This window comes from Pteronotus mesoamericanus, unplaced genomic scaffold, assembly GCF_021234165.1.
Source record: "Pteronotus mesoamericanus isolate MK-2021 breed Mesoamerican mustached bat unplaced genomic scaffold, CSHL_Meso_final scaffold_85, whole genome shotgun sequence".
Taxonomy (NCBI): Eukaryota; Metazoa; Chordata; class Mammalia; order Chiroptera; family Mormoopidae; genus Pteronotus; species Pteronotus mesoamericanus.
The window spans coordinates 69,612,550-69,632,237 of NW_026555329.1; the positions used below are offsets into that span (position 1 = coordinate 69,612,550).

Consider the following 19,688-nt stretch of genomic DNA (forward strand, 5'->3'; position numbering starts at 1 on the left):
TATAATTCTTTGGAGGTTTCTGGAAACATGAACCGAGCCATTTACGCTTCAGAGGAACAGATTATATCATTTGAAATCCTCAATAAAAATGCAGTCTCATATTCTGCAGATGGGTGTCATTTAATTAAAATATGTATTTAAAATGCAAAGGGCTACATTAATTCCGCACTGTGGCTGAGATTTTAATTGCACTCAAGTTAGGAAATTCTGAGCTAATGTTCCTCTGGCATCTCTCATTCAGCCTCTTGGAGCAGATGTATTATGATCTGAAGAGGATTTCAATATGTTTTCACACGCTGCACATGTAGGCATGGCTTTGGGACCCGGGGGCGGCACGCATTATAAAAAGAAGATGATTCCCAGGAAGGGACATTGCAGCCTGGGGCTGCTGCCCATGGTTCCGGCTTCACCGGGTGGCCCCCGGCTGATCACTCCCATGGCTGTGCCTCATCTGACTCTCCTGCAGCAGATAACACAGAAAGGTTGTCTGGGGGGAGCGCGGGGGCGGGGGAGCTCCCATATTTAAAGGGCTCAGAACGTGGAAAGGCTCAGCAATTTAAAAAAACAACGGACTCTGTGAGTGCCTTTTAGTGTTAGAGCACATTTTAGACTCTAAGCGTTCAATAGATGCTGATTGGCCAAAAAGAAAACTACCAGCCTTACTTACGTGCTGTTGTAATATAATAAACTAGACAGTGCATTCCACGGAGGAACCCCGGAAGCTGACCTCTTAGGAACATCTCTTTAGAGTAGAGACAGTCCAGGGGCAAAAGAAATGCCAGCGTTTGGGAGTGTTTCTGACAGGGAGGCAGGGAATGACAGGAAAGTGACAAATAATAGATGTTGTGTGTGCCAAACTGTGAGGTAACTGCAGGGTCAGGCATGTGGGGAAAAGACTGATCTTATACTTAAATTTTTAGAGAAGAATCCATGGTATTAAGCGTCAAAACAGAAAGAGATGAGGACTTCCATGAAGGGAAGTAGGAGGGTAGCATTGTTACTGAGCAGCACAGAGTAGTGCCCCTTCGCTCATTCTGCCCCTTCAGTCATTCGGCCTGCGTGGGCCCCGGACCGAGCCGGGCCTGGGCGTCCGTGGTGAATGGAAGGCACGTGGTCCAGGCCGTCGGGGGCCCCACCGCCCGGGGGGTGGCCCTCATCTACCTAAGAAGGGAGTTATCTACATAAGGCATGCACGCAGATGAGTGGTTAAATGCACGCAGAGGTTTTTGTTTTATTTTTAATACAGTTACCTAGGAAATGTTGAAGATAGAGAAAAGCAAAGGGTAGTTCGTCTTGAAGGGATGGATGTTAAGAATGTTATATTTAGAAATAGAGACTTGTCATATATTTTATGAGATTGTTTTTATTATGTATGTATGCCCCTGTGAAATCTTTTTAATTAAAATCTGCAAGGCTAATAATAGGAGGTAATATATGAAAAAGAACTTCAAGTTCTTAGGAAAATAGGCCGTATATAAATCTTTGGGGAAGAAAATAAGTCCAAAACCCTTTTAGGAAAATTAACAAGAGAACCAGTCACGGAACTTGGGCTTCCTGGCTTCTCCTCTGGTTCTTTATGTCAGAATACAATATAGCCTCCTCAATATTAACTTTTTATATTAAAAAAGAAAGCCAGCTAAGTTGAAGAAATAATCGTATCTTGCTCTCAGGCTTTTAGCTAAACCTAGTTATGTTTTATCAGCAAACACTTCCCTGTTTCAAGATTGTTGCCCACAGAACAGACGGCCGCCACCAGAAAGCTGCAGGCCAGGCGGGCCTGGTCTTGCCCTGATGAATCTTCCTCAAGAGCTGTTTTCTAGAAGGAGACCCGCCCCCCCCACCCCACCCCACCCCCCGCCCCAGGGAGGCCAGTCGAAGGCTGAATGAGAACCTCAGCTCTAACTGCACAGTCCTTCCTGAGCTCTGGCAGTTGTAAACCTCAGGGACACTGAAATTCTTTCCCCAGAGGCTTAGGCCTAACTTCCTAACTCCGCGGGGGCTGAATAAAGGTGAGAGGGCCTTGGCGAATGGACGAAACCCGTCATCAGCCTTAATGTGCAAGACTTGACCAGTAAGAAGAAATTGATTTCTCTTGATTCTCATAGAGGACTGCCAAGACTTCAGAGTTGTTGTTTTTAAATATTCCCAGCTCCGATTGGGGCTCTTAAATAAATCAGATAGATCTCTCTATCTATAAGATTTTATGAAGGATTGCATTTGCCTTTTTTTCCTTTAATTTCTATTAGATAGCTTAGGGGCAGGGAAGAAGAAAGGAAGAAAAGAGGGAAATTTTCATAAGGCCAGATGTTTGCAGAAACTAATTGAAAACAGGGTTCTTTGAAAGGAGTTACTACTGCCTCCTTAAAAGCACTAATTTCCATGGGAAATTTATGCCTTCTTGCTGAGGCAGAGGGGAGCACCCAGGGCAGTTCAAAGGAGACAATTCATTACCGGGTAGTGTACACTCGCCATAAAGGACATTAACTCGCAAAATGAAAAGCTAATAGAGTATTTAGCTGGTTCTTTATCACCAGCAGCAGTCCGCTCCCGCCCATCAGCACTGTTTGCCGACCTAATGGGGCCCAAGGCCGGCCCCGCTTGCCGCGGCGCGTCTCTAATTAGTTTACCTCCCTTCCCTTGCCGCGCAGCCCTCCTCTCCTTGGAAGGAGCCCTCCAGGGGCGCCAAGGAAACTGAAGTTACTCTGTCCGTTTTTTATATTCTTCCCTTTCCCTTGGATTTGCCTGTTGTGTCCCATCGGAAACTCCCTAGCACTCTGTATTTGTCATTTATGCTGGAGTCATCCATTGGCTAATCCCCACAGCCGCTTTCGGAGGGAAAGCTAGCACCTTTCTTCCCACGGGACAGGTGCAAAAGCTGAAGCAGAAAAGTAGGATCCGTGCCTAGCCAGGGGCAGAGCAGGGATATTGATCTTGGAGACACATTAGTTTTCAGTAAAATAACAAGAAATTTGACTTTGCTTCTCTGACTTTTTCCTTGTCATATTCCACACTTTACCTTCTTCAGCGACCTTCATTGTAGGCGATTAGCCTGTGCGCTCTTTGATTCCCGCTTTCCCATCTGGCAGATTTTTCCCAATCTTTCGTCTCGAGTGCTTTATTCATCTCCTTCCAAAAACTCTGTTTTGGTATTATTTGGGCATGTTTTTTACTTTCTGGATTAGGAAGCGTTTTACTTCTCTTATCATTAAGTTGTTTCTTTGCCTGATAAAAACAAGTAAAGTACAGCGTGGGGAATACAGTCAATAATATTGTAATAGCTGTGTCTGGTGCCTGAGGAATATTAGACTTATCGGGGCAATCACTTCATAAAGTATATAAATGTCTAATCACCTGAAACTAATATAATATTGTATGCCAACTATAATTGAAAAAAATTTTTTAAATTAAAAAAAATAAAGTAGTAACAACAAAAACAATTACAGTCACATTTTAACAAACTTAAAATATCAGAATTACTTCATTACATTCAAAGCCTGTTTTCCTTCGCCTTGTTGCCTTTTTCCCTCCCCTACTTCTTCTTACCATCTTTGCTTTGTGCACTAGCGCTTTCACCTAAAATGATGGCAAAGTGCAAATTGGACCATTTGTAGCACCCAAAGGAATTAAAGCCCTTGTAGAAATTCCTGTACATTTATTTTGAGTTTCTCGTCTCAATGGAGGAAAGCACAGCTGTGTAGCAACCATCCTTGCTAATGGGCAGAATGTGGGAAATATTCTGTAGCAACTCTCCTCTCTGAAAAGAAATTAGAAACAACATTTAAATTAAGATTAAAACAAACATGAAAGGAAGAAGCAAGTGATATTGATGTAAAAGCTACAGACTACTTAATGAGATAGAAGCTATGGAGGATGCTTTTTTTTTAATCCTCACCTGGGGACATTTTTTTTTTCATCGCTATTGAGAGAGAGAGGAAGAGAGAGAGAGAGAGAGAGAGAAATACCAATGTGAGAGAGAAGCATCCATCAGCTGCCTCCTGTACGTGCCCAGACCAGGGGTCTTACATGCCCGGACCAGGGACCAAACCCGCAACCCAGGCAGGTGCCCTGACTGGGAATCGAACTGGCAACCACTTGGTTACGGGACTGTGCTCCACCAATGGAGCCACCCAGCCAGGGTAGACGATGCTTTCTTGATATAATGATGCCGCTGACATGATGACAGTAGTGATCGTGTAACGCAGGAGCCCCAAACCGGGGAGCTTAAGTGTTTGTGATACTCTGAAAAAACCACCCAGAGGGCTAGCAGATGTGGACACGCTGTTTATTACCACATTACAGTCGATGCGAGAGAGACCACTCCCCCTGCCCCATGTCCGAGACTTGTTTAAAGGGGTCCCAGGCCAAGAAAGCACGTGTCACAGACATGACTCTAAATTGCATTACCTTAGTGTGTAAAAGGTCAAGAAGCAGTCACAGGACAAGAAGCTGCCCCCGAAAGGAGAGAGGGAGGGGGTTACAATCCATTCCCAAAACAATACCTGTTCTTTCTGGCCAGTGGCTGTCTGACGAGCACTCAGTTGTGGCGGGGGTCGGGGGGTGCCATGTCCATTGGCCCCACAGACGCGAAGTCCAATTCAGCCAAAAGAAGATGAGAAGTTTCTTGATATGTCTTTTGGATGATTTTTTTCTTTTGAAGAGGAACAAATGTGGAGAGCAAATATCCTGTAGTACTTAACTAGACCAAAAAGAAGCTTTTACTGGGAAAGTAAAACTTTTTATAGTCTTTGGAGAATGTCACCGTATCATACTAGACTCTACACAGCAAAGAAAGTAAACATCAGGCATAGTTGGTTGTTTAGTTTTCAGAAAGTTAAACTTTCGGACATTTGAGGAAAATATAGATGTGATTCCCTGATTAGAACTTGTCAAAGGGAGTACAGTTCATGGTGAGGGGTGGGGAAGACTTGAGACATAAAATTTGAGCCCAAAATGTAAAATAATATCAGATACTCTATGCCAGGGTGTATTCTCTTTCTCTCATCTTCTCCTCTCTCCCCGCCACCAACCCCATCTCCATCTCTCTCTCTCTCTCTCTCTCTCTCGCTCTTTCTCTCTGTCTCATTTAGTCCTCACAAGAACCCATGAAGTAGGTACCATAATTATCTCCATTTTTATATGCTGGCAACTGAGGTGCAGAGAAATGAAATAACTTACCCAAGGACACATTAGGCCATTAGGCGATGGAGCCAGAACTGGAGCTGCTTCAGTGTGCCTCCTCCACAGTCTGTACTTGTAACCACCACACTGCCGTATGGCATCCAAAGAGCTCTTCGATGAGCTCACGTGGAAGAACACAGGAAGGAAAGCAGAGACACGTAATCACAGATGAGTGCACAGCAGGCTCAGGGAATGTGAGGCAAGCCTATGGGCGAAGTGTCCGTGAGGCCCATTCTTAGTGACCCTTCACCCCACCCCTTCCGGCTCCAGATGTTCTCTGAGATCTCAGTTGCCTGAGCTCACGAGTAGAAGGTTACATTTATTCATCAAGGCTGTCAGGAGAACAGAAACCACTTTTAGGCTCTTCAAGCAAGAAGGAATTCAATGCGTGGTATTAGATGTGTTAAAAATTGTTTAAAGGGCTTACACAATATAGTTCAATGGAAGCAGAGAACAAGGAAGCCAGCCTTTGGCCTGGAGGGAAGGAGGAAGTGCAGGCTGCGCGCCAGCAGTTCCACCGCCTGCAGGGGCAGGAGCGCCCCTGTGTGCACCTGCCTGAGCCTCGTTCCGCCCCTGCCCAGGAGAGCAGTGCCTTGCCCTTCCCTTTGGGGAGCGCCTCACTCCCAGAATCTAACCCACAGCCCTGCTGGCAAGAAGTGGGAAGCATACTTCCTAGAGTTCATATATGGAACATAGTTTATGTGTGTGTGTGTAGTGTATATGTATATATAGGAATACACGTAGGAATATATGTATTCCCCAGCTTCCCAGCTTCCAGGTTCTGGAGATGATGCTGAGTTGACAATAGACAAGGGCACAAGGTATTTTCCTGTCTCCCTTTCTATAGTAAATTTAATGTAGGGTATTAGCAAGGGGAACATATTCCCAAGAAAGCAAACAAAGTAACACATTTCCTATGGTAGTAAATTAAAAAAAAAAATCTTTCCAAAATAAGCCCAATTCAGCGGTTTTAGCCTTAATAAAAGTCCTAACCTGTCAGTGTCTTGATGTGCGTATTGAAATAATTTATAACACAATTTCTGTCTCCTCAAGTGAAAATAATTTCTATCATTTCAGGTCAAAATGTCAGGGCTGTATGGATTCATCATGATTACTCCCTCACTATACCGTGTGGACACCCCCCCCAACATGTATTTCTTCTCTCCTCACAGTGCCTGTGGCAGCAGGAAAATAAACTGTGACCATGAATAAATGCTGATTCTAAATATAAATATAAATAGGACCTTTCAGGCCCTGTTTGAGTAAGGCAGACTTGATCTCTCAGAAACAGGAACCAGTCTCCAAGTGTTCTCCCTGTCCTTCCACGTGGCTAAAGCGACTCCTTTGTTCATTTTGCCAAAAGCCCAGCTCTGGAGGCACCTTTCCTCGAAAACAGCTTGGGAAACGCTGCCTTAGCCCCGAGTGTCACCGTTCCCTGCTCTCCCCCAGACCGCCTCTGCCTCCTGCCTGCCTGAAAGGCCACCTCTTTTATTAAATTGGCAACTCTGAACAAAGTTCTTCTTCTCCGCTGGTAGATAAGATAAAATTTAAACCTGCCACCCTCCTTAATCCCCTTTTGCTCCTGCTTGTCTTCACTGAACATTTCCAGAACTCTGCAGTGTTCTGATAGTTTTGTGATTCCTTATTTTAAAGTCAAAAGGTCATGAGTTTATAAAGTGTAAATGTCTTTTTTTTTTTAAGATTTGATTTATTTATAGAGGGGAAGGGAGGGAGAAAACGAGAGCATCACATGAATGTGTGGTTGCCTCTCCTGCGCCCTCCACTGGGGACCTGGCCCACAACCAGGCGTGTGCCCTGACTGGGAATCGAACCAGAGACCCTTTGGTTCACAAGCCGGCACTCAATCCACTGAGCCACACCCCCCAGGGCTCCAACATTTACACGATGTAAATGTCTTAATGTATCAGTATATTGTTTCCTTTCTGTTCCCGAGCCATGTGAACAACTAAGCCCAAAGTGCTCCAGTTTCTTTTTTGATGAGTAATGAGATGAGTCTAGGAGTTTCAGTCTTCCAGGGTCCGCACCAGGAGGTCCAACAACAACTTAGATTTACTGAGCACTTGCTATGTGCCAAACAGTGTTCTAAATGCTTGATGTGTTTTATCTCATCGAGTTCTTACAATGATCCTCCTAGACAGAAATGGTCATTGCTGACTCACAGGTTTAACAGTTTGCCTGAGGTTATTTAGTTAATAAGTGGTTGAGTCAGAATTTAACCCCTTTCCGAGCCTACACATAGGTAACCAATCAAAAAGAAATGTTGTCTTAGGGGAAATTGGATTCATAATTCATGAGAACACTCATCTTTTTACTTAAGGGGAAGAAAATTATTTAAATTTTGAGGCAATATTCTGAAATTATATAATCAGATAAAATGATTGCTTTTCTATGTAGCTTACCCATAACTGGCATAAAAGCAGATTATTTATCTTTTGGTTTTTAGGAAACTTGATTCTATATGAACTGTTAATTATTCTAGGGATTATATAGCAAGGCTGGATTGGATGCATGGACAGTATTCATGTGTTACTAACGTATAAAAACTGAAATATGGCTGTGCATTATTAACCTTCCCAAGCCATTAAATCAGCATACGTACGGCACTGGTTCATCCATTTTGCCTGCGCAGAGTGTCTGTCCTAAGCAAGATTAAAGGGGTGGTACTTAACTGTCACCTTTACCACATACTGGGGAAATGGCCACACTTGTTCTCACTGACTAGAAATTCTTAGTCAGATTTACACCTGCAAATCCTGCACCGCATGTCAGCAACTGAACTCCGCTGCCATTTCTTACTCGCAGCGCGCTGCAGAGGGAGCCGGTGCCAGCTACACAGCGCTTACCGGTGACTGCGTGCTCGGTGGCAAGTTCAGCTCCTCCTTCCCGAGAAGTCAGCTGTCGCTGTGTAGTCCACGCACCAGCAGGGTCAGAGTGACCAGGGATTCTGGGATTCAGCCAGTTTTGCTCTGCAGCCACAGTAGCTCCTCAGGATGTGTCATTAAATGTATAAAGCTGGTCTGATTGTTCCAAAGCCTACAGTAGCTGTAATAGAGGAGAAGGAGACTGTGGTTTTGTTATTTATTTGTTGAACACATTTATATAGAATAAATGATAGAAGGGGTTGTAATAGTCATTGCCATATATTAAGCACTTGTGTGGTAGACACTGTCCAAAGCATTTGTGTGTTTTCTCTCTTAATCATCAGAATGCTGTGAGTTAGGTCTGGTGGCCCTCCTTTCAGAGATGGAGAGTCTGTCACAGAGAAGTTGGTCCCCATGCTATGAGACAGGCAGAATTTGAACTCAGGTCTGTCCGTCTCCAAGGGTCGCCGTCTTGTTCACTGTACTTGACAGCCACCTGCTGGCTCCAGTGACTGCGCTGTATACCGGGACCCAGGGATAAAGGTGAGGTGGTACTTGCTCTCAGTCAAGAAAGTAATGATTCTTTCTCAACCTGGGTCTAAATATATGAATGATGCAGCTGCCTGAACAGGAAACTCAGCACAAAAGGCAACCGGAAAAACATAAATTGAGGAAAGACCCCATATGGGACTTTCAACTTAAGTCCTTCCGTTGTATCTTTATTTGAGGCACTTATTTGCTATGTCATATTGGAAAACGTGCTTTATTTCTGTTCAGTCCAGCTCTACCATTTGTAAATGGGCCTAATGTTCCTAATTTACGCAGTGAATAAGCCATCCTCTAAGGCTCTTTGGAAGGTTTACAAATGCAGAAGCTGGAAGGATGTGTTTTTAACAGCATGGATAAATGTTCTCTCTTTGCCATATAATATTTTCGCCTCTAAAATTATGTAAAAAGTTACATCTGTGTCACTTATTCACCTGAAATATCTGGTTAAGTATTTGTTTACACTTCAAGATGCTCTTTGATGCAGGGTTTTACAGAAATATAAAAGGCTTACAAAGTCCATGGAAGCCTAATACGGCTCCACGTTGTGCCTTTCACCGGAAGGACCGGCGCTGTTTGTTAGCTTTTCCCCCCATTTCTAGAAACTTTCATATCCAGCAGGGGCTGATTTGGCCACACTGGTCGCCTTTTGAGTAGATAATTAGGTTTTTACGAAGCCTCAGGGAGGATTATTTGGAATAAAAGAAAAATCAATATTAATGTTCCCCCCCAGGCCCCAAAGAGATGCAGTCTGGACTGTCACTCACAACATGGAAAAGCCACATATGTGTCTGCCGGTTGGCACCGGGCAGGGGGAGGAGCCTGAAGCTAAAGGCCTTGGAGGCCTGGGCGTGCGCAGGCTCGTCGCTGTCGTGGAGCCCTGCTTCGTGTTTAGCGGGATGTGGTTCCCCCTCTGCGGACGGCGCCGTGTGGCGTGTGCGCCATTGGCTGAGAATTGGCCTCTCATCCGGTGCTAGCCTAAGAATATACCTCTCCTCTTCCCCTTGGTGTTTATTTTTGTTTGGCTCCGCACAATGTGCCTTACACGAATCTCCTTTGTTCTCACTACACAGGTCAATATGGGGAATGATTCTTCAGGTTCAAACACCCATAGCCTTTCTGGAGCTTAGTTGCTTACCCTGAAGTGGAATAATGTTCCGAGCCAGTGAACTGTTGGGAGGACGTTAGGTTAAAGGCATTGTGAAAATATAATGAGAAAAAAAAAGGATATAAAATTCTTTGATTTGTCCTTAAAGATTAAATTCGCCCGGCATTATTGCTGAGCGCAAGGAAGAACTGCAGGCTGTGAAAGGCGCCGGGAAGCCTTAGGTATTGCGTCTGTTCTCGTGGATCCCACGCTCTGCCTCGGGCGCCTGTGGCAAGCGCAGTGCGAGGGAAACGTGCTCCGGCCTCGAGACGGAGGCGGAGGGCGCCGGCAGTTCAGAGGGTGGTCTCTGGTTCTGTGGCGGGCACCTCGTCGGCCCCCCACTTGGGCCTCGCAGCATTTGTGAGTGGTGTAAATGAGGAAAATAAGGCTTCGAGTTGTTAAGAACTGTGTTCTAGTGGAGATAAAAAGTGAAAGAATTTTATTCCTTTGGGAAGCCGCACAAAAGGGTACGGTTTCAGGCCTTGGCCTGGTAGCTCCGTTGGTTAGAGTGTCATCCTGATGCACGAAGGTTGTAGCTTTGATTCCTGGTCAGGGTAAGGACAAGAATCAACCAGTGAGTGCATTAATAAGTGGAACAACAAACAGATGTTTCTCTGTCTCTCTTTCAAATCAATAAACATTTTTTTCAAAAAGAGTATGGTTTCATAGAGATGAAAATTACTCTTAAGCAGGATCCTGAAAGTTAAATTCTTTATAAAAGTTTCATCTTGAGGGGGAGGGAGGGTTGGTCTTATAATAACAGATTCTCAAAGAAATTATATTGACTCTTTGAGTCATTACCTGGGCAGCAAGTGAGACAAGCGTATCTTTTCTTCCCCCAAGAGTTGCTCTCTATAATTGGGGTAATATAAGACTTGTTGGAGGAGAGAAAGAGAAAAAGGAGTGAGAGAGATGTTCCAAAGAACACTAAGAAGTTATGTTGCCCTGAGTCTTGTGATTAATAGGGGGGAAAGGTGTAATGCCTGACCATGGAAACAGATCCCTAGAAAGTAGCTCTCTGCCTCCTGTACCCATGGGAAAGCATTTTTGTTTTACCATACATATATTATCAATTAGGTGAATAGACCCTGAAAATGCAAATATAAATAAGACAACTTCATCTTATCCTCTCGGTACCCCATCCTTATCTCTTGTTTCCTTTCTGGTAATGAAAAGTGGAATTTCTTCCACTTGTTCCCACCCCAGTTTTTAAAAAATTCCTTCCATTTGCCCCTCTTCCCCTGTGAGAGTGGACAAAAGAAAGCTCCCTTCCAGAGGCAGCAGCGAAAAGACTCTGCATTCCTGCACACAGCTCTTAGCTATGACAGGATTCATTGGTCGGGCATCATGTCTCCGAGAGGGCTCTATTTCCGGAGCTGGTTATACATGCCGACACATGACCGGGATCTAATCTGGGTGATGCGCACCATGTCCCCATTTATTGCAATCCTAATTCTACAGGTCAAGGAATGACCTGAGTCAGCATTTTGACTTTCAAAAATCAATCGTCTTTGCTATCTCGAACCCAAAATTTCGGAGGAAACCGGGGCTGAAAAGAAATTGTTTGAGGACAAAAGGACCATCGCTTCTGAAATAGGAGGCAAAATAAAGAGAACTTCTAAACATGTTTCTTAGATAAGGCCCATTCTTATGTAGAAACATAGCAAAATAATTTAAAACTAGGATATGGATGATTTGGAGGGTGGGGAAGAGTGTCTCAATAAATGGCTTGATAATACTGGCTTAAAACTAGGACTGTTGGCAAAGAATAGCTAGGTGTAAAATATGTGACTCAGGGAAGAGCAAGAGTGATCACAAAGTCTTACCATGAAATTATTTTTATTTGTTGATTTTTAGAGAGAGAAGAAGGGGGGATAGAGAGAGAATAGAGGGAAATATGATTTATTACTCCACTTATGTATGCATTCATTGATTAATTCTTGTATGTGCCCTGGCCCAGGATCGAACCCGCAACCTAGTGTGTCAGAGACACTAGCCAACTCAGTTGCCTGGCCAGGGCTGGCACCATGAGATTTTAATTTGGAGCCATTAATTTAGATAAGGAGAAAAGGATATCTCTATCCTACAAAAGCCCAAATTAGACGCTAATAGGACAATAGATACTTTAGCACGTGAAGGTCACATATTCATTCCAGAAACCAGTAGGTTTATTGATAAGTAATTTATTTAACAAGCACTTATAAACTGCCTACTGTGTACAAAACACTGGGTTGGGGGAAAATTAGCTCTTATAAGGTTGCAAATAATTCAAGGGAATGAATTAAAAGTAAGGATCGTGGTACAGAAAAGTCAAGAAGGTGAAGACAGACATGGCTGGCGTTCAAGTTCCAACTTGGAATAGTGGCTTTATAGTGTATGGAACACTTTTAAAATCGGCCCCAGTGTTAGGCTTGGTAGTAACGTATTCCACAGGCATTTAACCAAGAGGAAGAAGGTGGGATGGAGGGTCTCCTGTCACAGTCCCACTGACTCTGTAGGCCCCATTAGTTCTCAATGTCACCAGCCTAATCAGCATTCCCATTTTTATTTTTTCTTTTAAAAATGTCATCCAGGTAACAAAACCAAAGGGTCTCAAAATTATTTACAATACCTAATAACACATTGTTCTAGGAGTTAGATAGGTGCTATTACCACAATTTTCTAAATAAGATTGGGAATTAAATAATTTTATCCAGGCTGAAGCAGAGAGCATTTCGCAGTGTCTGTCATTTCTCTGTACAAATAGGAAGAGGTCTCAAATAATGATTGTACTGAAATGTGATCTTCTAAAATGTTTTCCAGGGAGAAAATCTCATGGGATCATCCCTCATTGTCTTTTTCTATCTTCTAAAAACTTTGAAGTCACAGAATTAACCTTTCTTTTCCTGCTGTGATAACCATCTTTCCCTTTTCAATTTATCACTTTGATGACAGCTGATACCAGTCTAAGCTCATGTTGTAAAAATTTTAGATAATATTGCAGATGCACAAGGATGCCCTCATATGAATCAATTAAAGAAGGCACAGTAAGTTGCCATTGTAAGTGTAGCAGCTGCATCCTTGAAAACAGATGCTCTTCTGAGTCTGAATAAGTCCAATTTTGACTAATTTTAAGACCTAAACAGATTTCAGTCTGGTTAATATTAGGACGTGGAACCACTTGAGACACCCTAATGAACCACGCTGATTGCTTCTCCATGACAGTTAGTATGTTGGTTTTCCTTGTGAGATGCTGGGTATTTGATATGCCAGGGATTTAATGTCAATAGAAAAGAGAGACCCCATGTGTCAGCGGCAGCAAGATGGTCTCATGAAATTAAAGTGACTTCTAAAGGCAACCCGATTTATAGGGGAAGTGCTTGGGCTGTAGGCAGTGACCAGAATTGCTTTAAACCGTACTTCTCCAAGTTTTTGAGTAGCCCAGGAAACCAGCTATAATGAACTACTTCCCTATCCCCACTGTGTTCCTAGAATATACTCAAGAAACTAAGGAGAAAGTTATAGTTGTTGATGGCCAGTAGTTCCTCCTCTGTCCTGATCTTTATTAATCTTATGTGAATTATTTGTCATGTTACGTTGGTCGATTAAATCATTGGTTCTGTTTAATTTTTCTAAAAAAAAAAAAAAAATGGGTGTTTACAAAAATTAGCAGCCAAATTTGTGTCTTACATAAATAACTATAACACATTTAATTAGCTAAATACAGAGGATAGAATTGAGATAGGGACAAGGCATGCTGTCAGGAGACTACTCCAGTAGTCCATGGAGGAGATGAGGGCTAAACCAAGAAAATGGCAGTACATATAGAAAAGACAAAATTTACTAAGAAAATATGTATGGTATAAAGTTGACAGAAATTAGTCTTTGCTGAGGGGAGTGAAGTAGAACAGAGATTCAAAGATTACTCTAATGTTTGCAGCTGAGATTCCTGAATTGACAGGAAATTCAGGATAAAAAGCAGATGCTAGAGGTAGATAACGAGATTAGTTTTGAACACATTGCATTTGAGATGCCTATGGGATGCACTGGTAAAGCTAGCTGGCAAACGGTTGATCAAATGAAGTTTAGGTGTCGTCAGTTCCTAGATAATAGCAAAAACCATGAAAATGGATGAACTCACTCAGAGAATGTATTGAATGACAAGTAAGGGAGACCAATAGAAAGAAAAATCTTTGGGAACACCAGCATTTATGGGTGAAGGAAACTGTGGAAACAATGTCAGAGAGGTGAAGAGACACTCAGAGGAATATGGCAAAAGAAAACGTGGAAGGCAAGAGAAAACAGAATTTCAAGGAGGAAAGAGCCAATCGGGTCGAATGAGGTTAATGCTGGAAAACGTCCAGTGGATTTGGCAATTAGTCTATCAGTGGTGATTATCAGAATAATTATTTATCAAAGAAGCGAAGGCAGAAATCAGATCATGGCACAGGGGAGAGTTCATGGAAGGCAAAAGCGACAGAGAAAGCAAGTGCTGACAGTTCTTTTGAGGTCTTAGTAAGAACCTGAGGTCCTCAAGGGGGAAGTAACAGAGAGTAGCCAGGACAGAGGGCCTGGGGAGTGCAGCCTGAACCTGGGGAAGTGGCTGTGAAAGGGAAAGGGGCCGGCCAAGCACTAGTGATGGCTGAACAAGGGGCACCGAAGACTTCTTTGGGAATAAAAGCCAGAGAACTTCAGTGGCATTCATCCATACTTTTGTTTTGTTTTGTCTCCCTATCAAAAGGTGAGTTGCAGAATTAGCCCAGCGTTGGATCAAGTTGCCAAAGAAGCTAATACTTCAAGGGTCCTTGGCCATATGGTGACACGTAGCCACCTCTAGTGACGAGGCAAGGGTGGGAATGCATGCTTTTAGCTTTCCAGAGTCTCTCTTGGAATGAGCAAAGGAAAATTGGAAATATCTGCTGGTTCACCTAACAAGCAGTGTTTGCCCCAGCGACCAGGACTCCGCTTCCTCATAGACCAGTCGATTCAGTAGAGAAAGCCGCAGTCACATTGCCACACACGGTTACCGAGAAGTCTCAAAGATGCCTGCCTTAATGCAATGGCTATAAGAGGAACAAAGATATTATGAATGATCTGATATGACCCATCCCCAGTATTAGAAAAACAGCTCAAAGTGCATATCCTAACGAAATGATCAAGGACTAGTATTTTTAAAGCCCAGAATATATGCATGTTCTGCTGATGTGAAGCAATCCCCAAGATAAATCTCTAACCACATAGCCTCTAAGGGGGAGAGGGGGTGGTGTGTGTGTGTGTGTGTGTGTGTGTGTGTGTGTGTGTGTGTGTGTGTGTGTCTAGTAACCTTCTATCTTGTCTACTCCCAAACAGCCGATTCTGTCAGCCTTGCTTTTTTGTAGATTGCCATTTGACATTTAAAAGCCAGTTCGATGTCTGTGTTGCCTTTGTTTGCCATGCTCAGCGTTTCTTTGTTCAGTGTATCCTTCTTGTTAAGAAAACTTCCTAAACTTCAGTGAGTCCTCCAGAATTCACAAGCCAGCTTTGCGGTAGAAATCTGGACCTACTTTTCCATGTTGCTTTACTAAAATGTTGTTTTTGCTAGAGATTACAGTCAAGCAAAATGTATAGTGTTGCTATTCTAAACTGTTTTTACCTCATTGCAATTTTTATCTTGGCTGCTTAGCTTGCCATTAGCTTACTCTACTTGGGTTTTTTTTTAATGGCACAGTTTGCCTGTGGTCAGTTGCTATACATAATGAAATTATATATTTCTATAGTAATTAGCACATTGCATTGTAAGTGTGTGTGTCTTTTTTTTTTCTTTCTTGGTGGAATTTGTCCAGAACACCTAATGCCTTTGATAGAGTTTGGGGTGTTAGTACAGTAGTCCCCCCTTATCTGTGGTTTTGCTCTTCATGATTTCAATTATCCACAGGCAGTTGCAATCCAAAAATATTAGATAGGAAATTCCAGAAATGAACAATTCATAAGTTTTAAAGTGCACACTATTCTGAGCGGCGTGATCTAATCCCGCGCCACCCTGTTCTCCCCTGCCTGGGAGGTGACTCATCCCTTTGTCCAGCGCACCTGCGCCACACGCTACCCTCCCATTAGTCACTCGGTGAGTAGCTCTCTCCGTGTCCTGACCCGCTCTCATGGCACCGCAGTGCTTGTGTTCACGTCACCCGTATCTCACTTCATAATGGCCCCGAAACACAAGAGCGGTGGAAGATGCTGGTGATTTGGACATGCCAAAGAGATACTCTAAGTGCTCTCTTTACATGAAAAGGTGTATATGTATAAGAGAAAAACAGAGTCTATATAGAGTTCGGTACCATTCAAGGCATCCACTGGGAGGCTTGGAACGTATCCTCTGCTGATAAGGGGGAGCTACTGTAGAACTTTGAACCGCAGACCATGAGTCCAATTTCTTCTGGATCTGATTTCTGCCTCTTTACATTGATGCATGGTATCTCTCTAAGCCATAATTAGTCACACAACTGAGGAACCCAGCAGCTCAAAAGCCCTAAAATGCTTTGAAATATTCTATCAACGTTACCTATAGTTGCTTTCATCCAACCTGCCAGATGAAAACATTGTGAAGGCCGCGATCTCATGCAGGGATGGAGCAACGTGAACAATGTTGACATTAGAGAGGGAATGCAGCGTCACACAACTAGTCTCCCGCACGTCCAGTCAGTGAACATCTTAGGTGATGCCAAGGCTGGTAATAATTTTAAACCTACATTGCTACACTCCTTCCTCCTCGCACATCAGTTCCTTTAAACAAAATTTTTCTTCCTTTATGTTTGTTGTGATAATTTTATTAAAGTGTCGATCCATAATAGGGAACTTAGCCTTATAAGTCTTGACTATCTCTCTGGTCCCTTTTGTGGGCTGGGCAAGAGTGTAGGACTTAACGTAGCTCTGAAAGCCACAGCTGTAGCTGCTGCTGCAGCCAGATGTGCACTGCTATCCTCTGAGGTGCCTCAGCCCGACGTTTGGTCAGCAGTGCCGCACCATGTCCTAGGGACACTGCATTCTCTGGTGAGGAGAAGCACTTTTGGATGGAAAAGCAAAAAATACTGATAAATGGCAATTGAACTTCAAGATGGATGGAATTATCTTTTAAGTAACTGGTTGTTATAATTAAGCTTCTTAACCTGGACATATCACATGCTACTGAATAATAATAATTTGTGTTTATTATTTATGTTAATATTGAGTTGTATATGCTGTTGGTTTAAGTGTTTGATCTACATAAACCTATTTAATACTCCCAACAGCCCCGTGTTCTAGGTGCTATTATCTCCATTTTACAGGAACAGAAACTGAGGCACACAGAAGTTAAGTAATTAGCTCTTGGTCACATAGTAAGTAGTGAGGATGGGACTCAGAGGCCAGTCTTTGAGGCTCCAGTGAACTAAAAGAACTTTTTTGAAAAAAAAATTTAAGATTTTACTTATTTATTCTTAGAGGGAAGGGAAGGAGAAAGAGAAGGAGAGGAACATTGATGTGTGAAAGAAACATCAATCAGTTGCCTCTCACTCGCCCCAAGTCAGGGACCTGGCCTGCAACCCAGGCACATGCCCTGACTGGGAGTCAAGCCAGCGACCTTTCACTTTGTGGGATGATACCAAACCCACTGAGCCACACCAATCAGAGCTTAAAAGAACTCCTGAATGAGATTGCCAAATTAACTGTTGGTGACATTGGAGAAATAGCGGGGAACTGGATGTACAACAGAAGTGTAGACATAAACAAATGGAGTTCACATTTTTGCTCTTCAGTATTTTCCTGAAGGCAGCGTCCAAGCACTATTAAATATTTTATCAGTTACTTAGGAAAGATGGAGAAGGTAGCTTTATAAAACTTTCCAAGAAGCCTTTTGTAGTACTGTAGTCGACTGTAAGCTCTATGTGTTTGAAAGTAGAATCTAGCACACTACCATCCCCCACCCCCTGGATGCCTTAGGCTTACAGCAAGCAGCATGGCATTGAGAACGAAGGAGTTGACCACTCCCTCTAGACAGGTCAGACTGCTCTGCAGTATTTGTTATGTTTGGTCCTGCGTCCCACATTTCAAGGGAGGTATACAGTTGCATTTGTTGATGAACTATAAGAACTGTAAAGTTATTCAGCTCATTTATTTGAAAAATAGTTGAAAAACTGGGGATATTTAGCTTGGAAAAGAGAAGACTTCAAGGAAGTCAAAGGAGATATCTTTAATACTTGAAGTACTGCCACATAAGAATGACTATAAAGTTGGCAAAATCAGAGCCTGTGATTACAGGTTAATGATAACAGCCCTAGCCAGGTGACTCAGTTGGTTAGAACGTCGTCCCAAAGTTGGGTGTGTGTTCCCCAGCCAGGGCACATGCGAGAAGCAACCAACGAATGTGTAAATAAGGGAACCAGCAAATCATTGTGTCTCTCTCTTTTCTTCTCTGTCTCTAAACATAAATAAAGTGTGTTTTTTTTTTTAATAAAAGAAGTTAATGATGACAGACATGGCTTGATGTAGAATGGCCAAAGCTTTCAGGGATGGAATTGGCTGCCTCCAAAGATACTAAGTTTCCATTCACAAACATTTGGGTGGCGAACACCACTGACAGGTGTATAAATGGCACAAGCATAGACCACGTGGTTGGGCCCAATGTCTGTTAAGGTCACTTCCAACTCTGAAATCCTGTTTTTGTCATTCTATGAATAGATTCAAAACAATCACCTGGGCCTCTGTGTTTAATCAAGGACAGAAATATTCTATCCTGCCTTGGATGTCTAATGCCTCCAACACTAGCATTCGCCAAATTGGTGAAAACAACATGATGAGCAACAAAATGACACGTCATTTCAAAAAAATCGGTAGGCGTCTAGTGAAATGACTGGTGTTGCTCTCGCCCCTCTTTTCCAGTGCTGTCTCCTGCTCAGGAGAGCCACGTGACCATGGACCTCCCCCCAGTGTCCGAGCAGATCATGCAGACCCTGGGCGAGCTTGCCAAATCTTTCCAGGACATGGCCGACCGCTGCCTGCTGGTCCTGCATCTGGAAGTCAGGTATGACACAGCAGCGTACAAGACAGGTCGACGTACACTGTGGCTCATAAACCACCTGCTTATTTCTGGGGAGTATCACAATGATTTTCGGTTATTATTCATGGTGTCCTTTTTTTACACTGAAAGTGATTTTTAGTGTCACTCAACCACTCGCAAGTGTTTTGAGCTCATGTTGTACTGTGAATATGGTGATTCAGGGTTAGCCAGGCCTCTGATGTCAGAATGACCTGGATCTGAGTGTCTATACCAGCTGACTAGTCGATCTTAAGACAATTAAGTTTACTAACCCTCAGTTTCTTTATCTTAAAAATGGAAACAAAAATTCCTAACTTACAGGTTTTAAAAATGGCATCTTTAATGCAATGCCGGCCACATAGTAAGTATGCAGAATGCGGTGGCTTTGCAACTGTGATGAGTTTACTGTCATTGATATTTGTACTAAGGTGCTCTGCTAATCAAATGCAGGAACTGTGATCCCTTCCTTCAAAAATTTAAAACCCAATTGAAGAGATTAAGTTAAAATAATAATTCAAGAAAATACATGTAGTTCCAAAGGCACTGCACTCCTGGCCCCTTACTTCTTCCCCTGCAATGTAGAATATTCTGGTCAGCTTTGGCAACCTCTTACACATATAGAAATGGTAGGAAGAAAGGACAAGGGAGTCTTTAATCGTTGATTCATTCATTCAGTAAATGTTTACTGAGCTCCTTCTTTATGCCAGGCAGTGTTCTGGAAGTTGGGGTATAGCAGTGGAAAAACACTCAAGGCCCTTGCCCTCCTGGAAGTACATTCTAATGAGGAGAACCAGCCAATGTGCGAACGAAAAAGATAATTTCAGATAAGGGCAACTAAAACATTAACAAAGGATAATGGAATCAAGCAGTGCTATCCAATAGAAATATAAAGTGAGAGCTACACTCA

The 19,688-nt window shown here is 43.0% G+C and overlaps 1 protein-coding gene across 1 annotated transcript in view; it reads left to right on the plus strand.

The window, feature by feature from the left end:
- The window catches only part of EXOC4 (exocyst complex component 4), a 675,497-nt gene that overhangs the window by 595,664 nt on the left and 60,145 nt on the right, over window positions 1–19,688 (plus strand). The window contains exon 15 of the mRNA XM_054564275.1: window positions 18,625–18,766. Within this exon, the coding sequence (XP_054420250.1) occupies window positions 18,625–18,766 (142 nt within the window). The remainder of the gene's footprint in view (window positions 1–18,624; window positions 18,767–19,688) is intronic.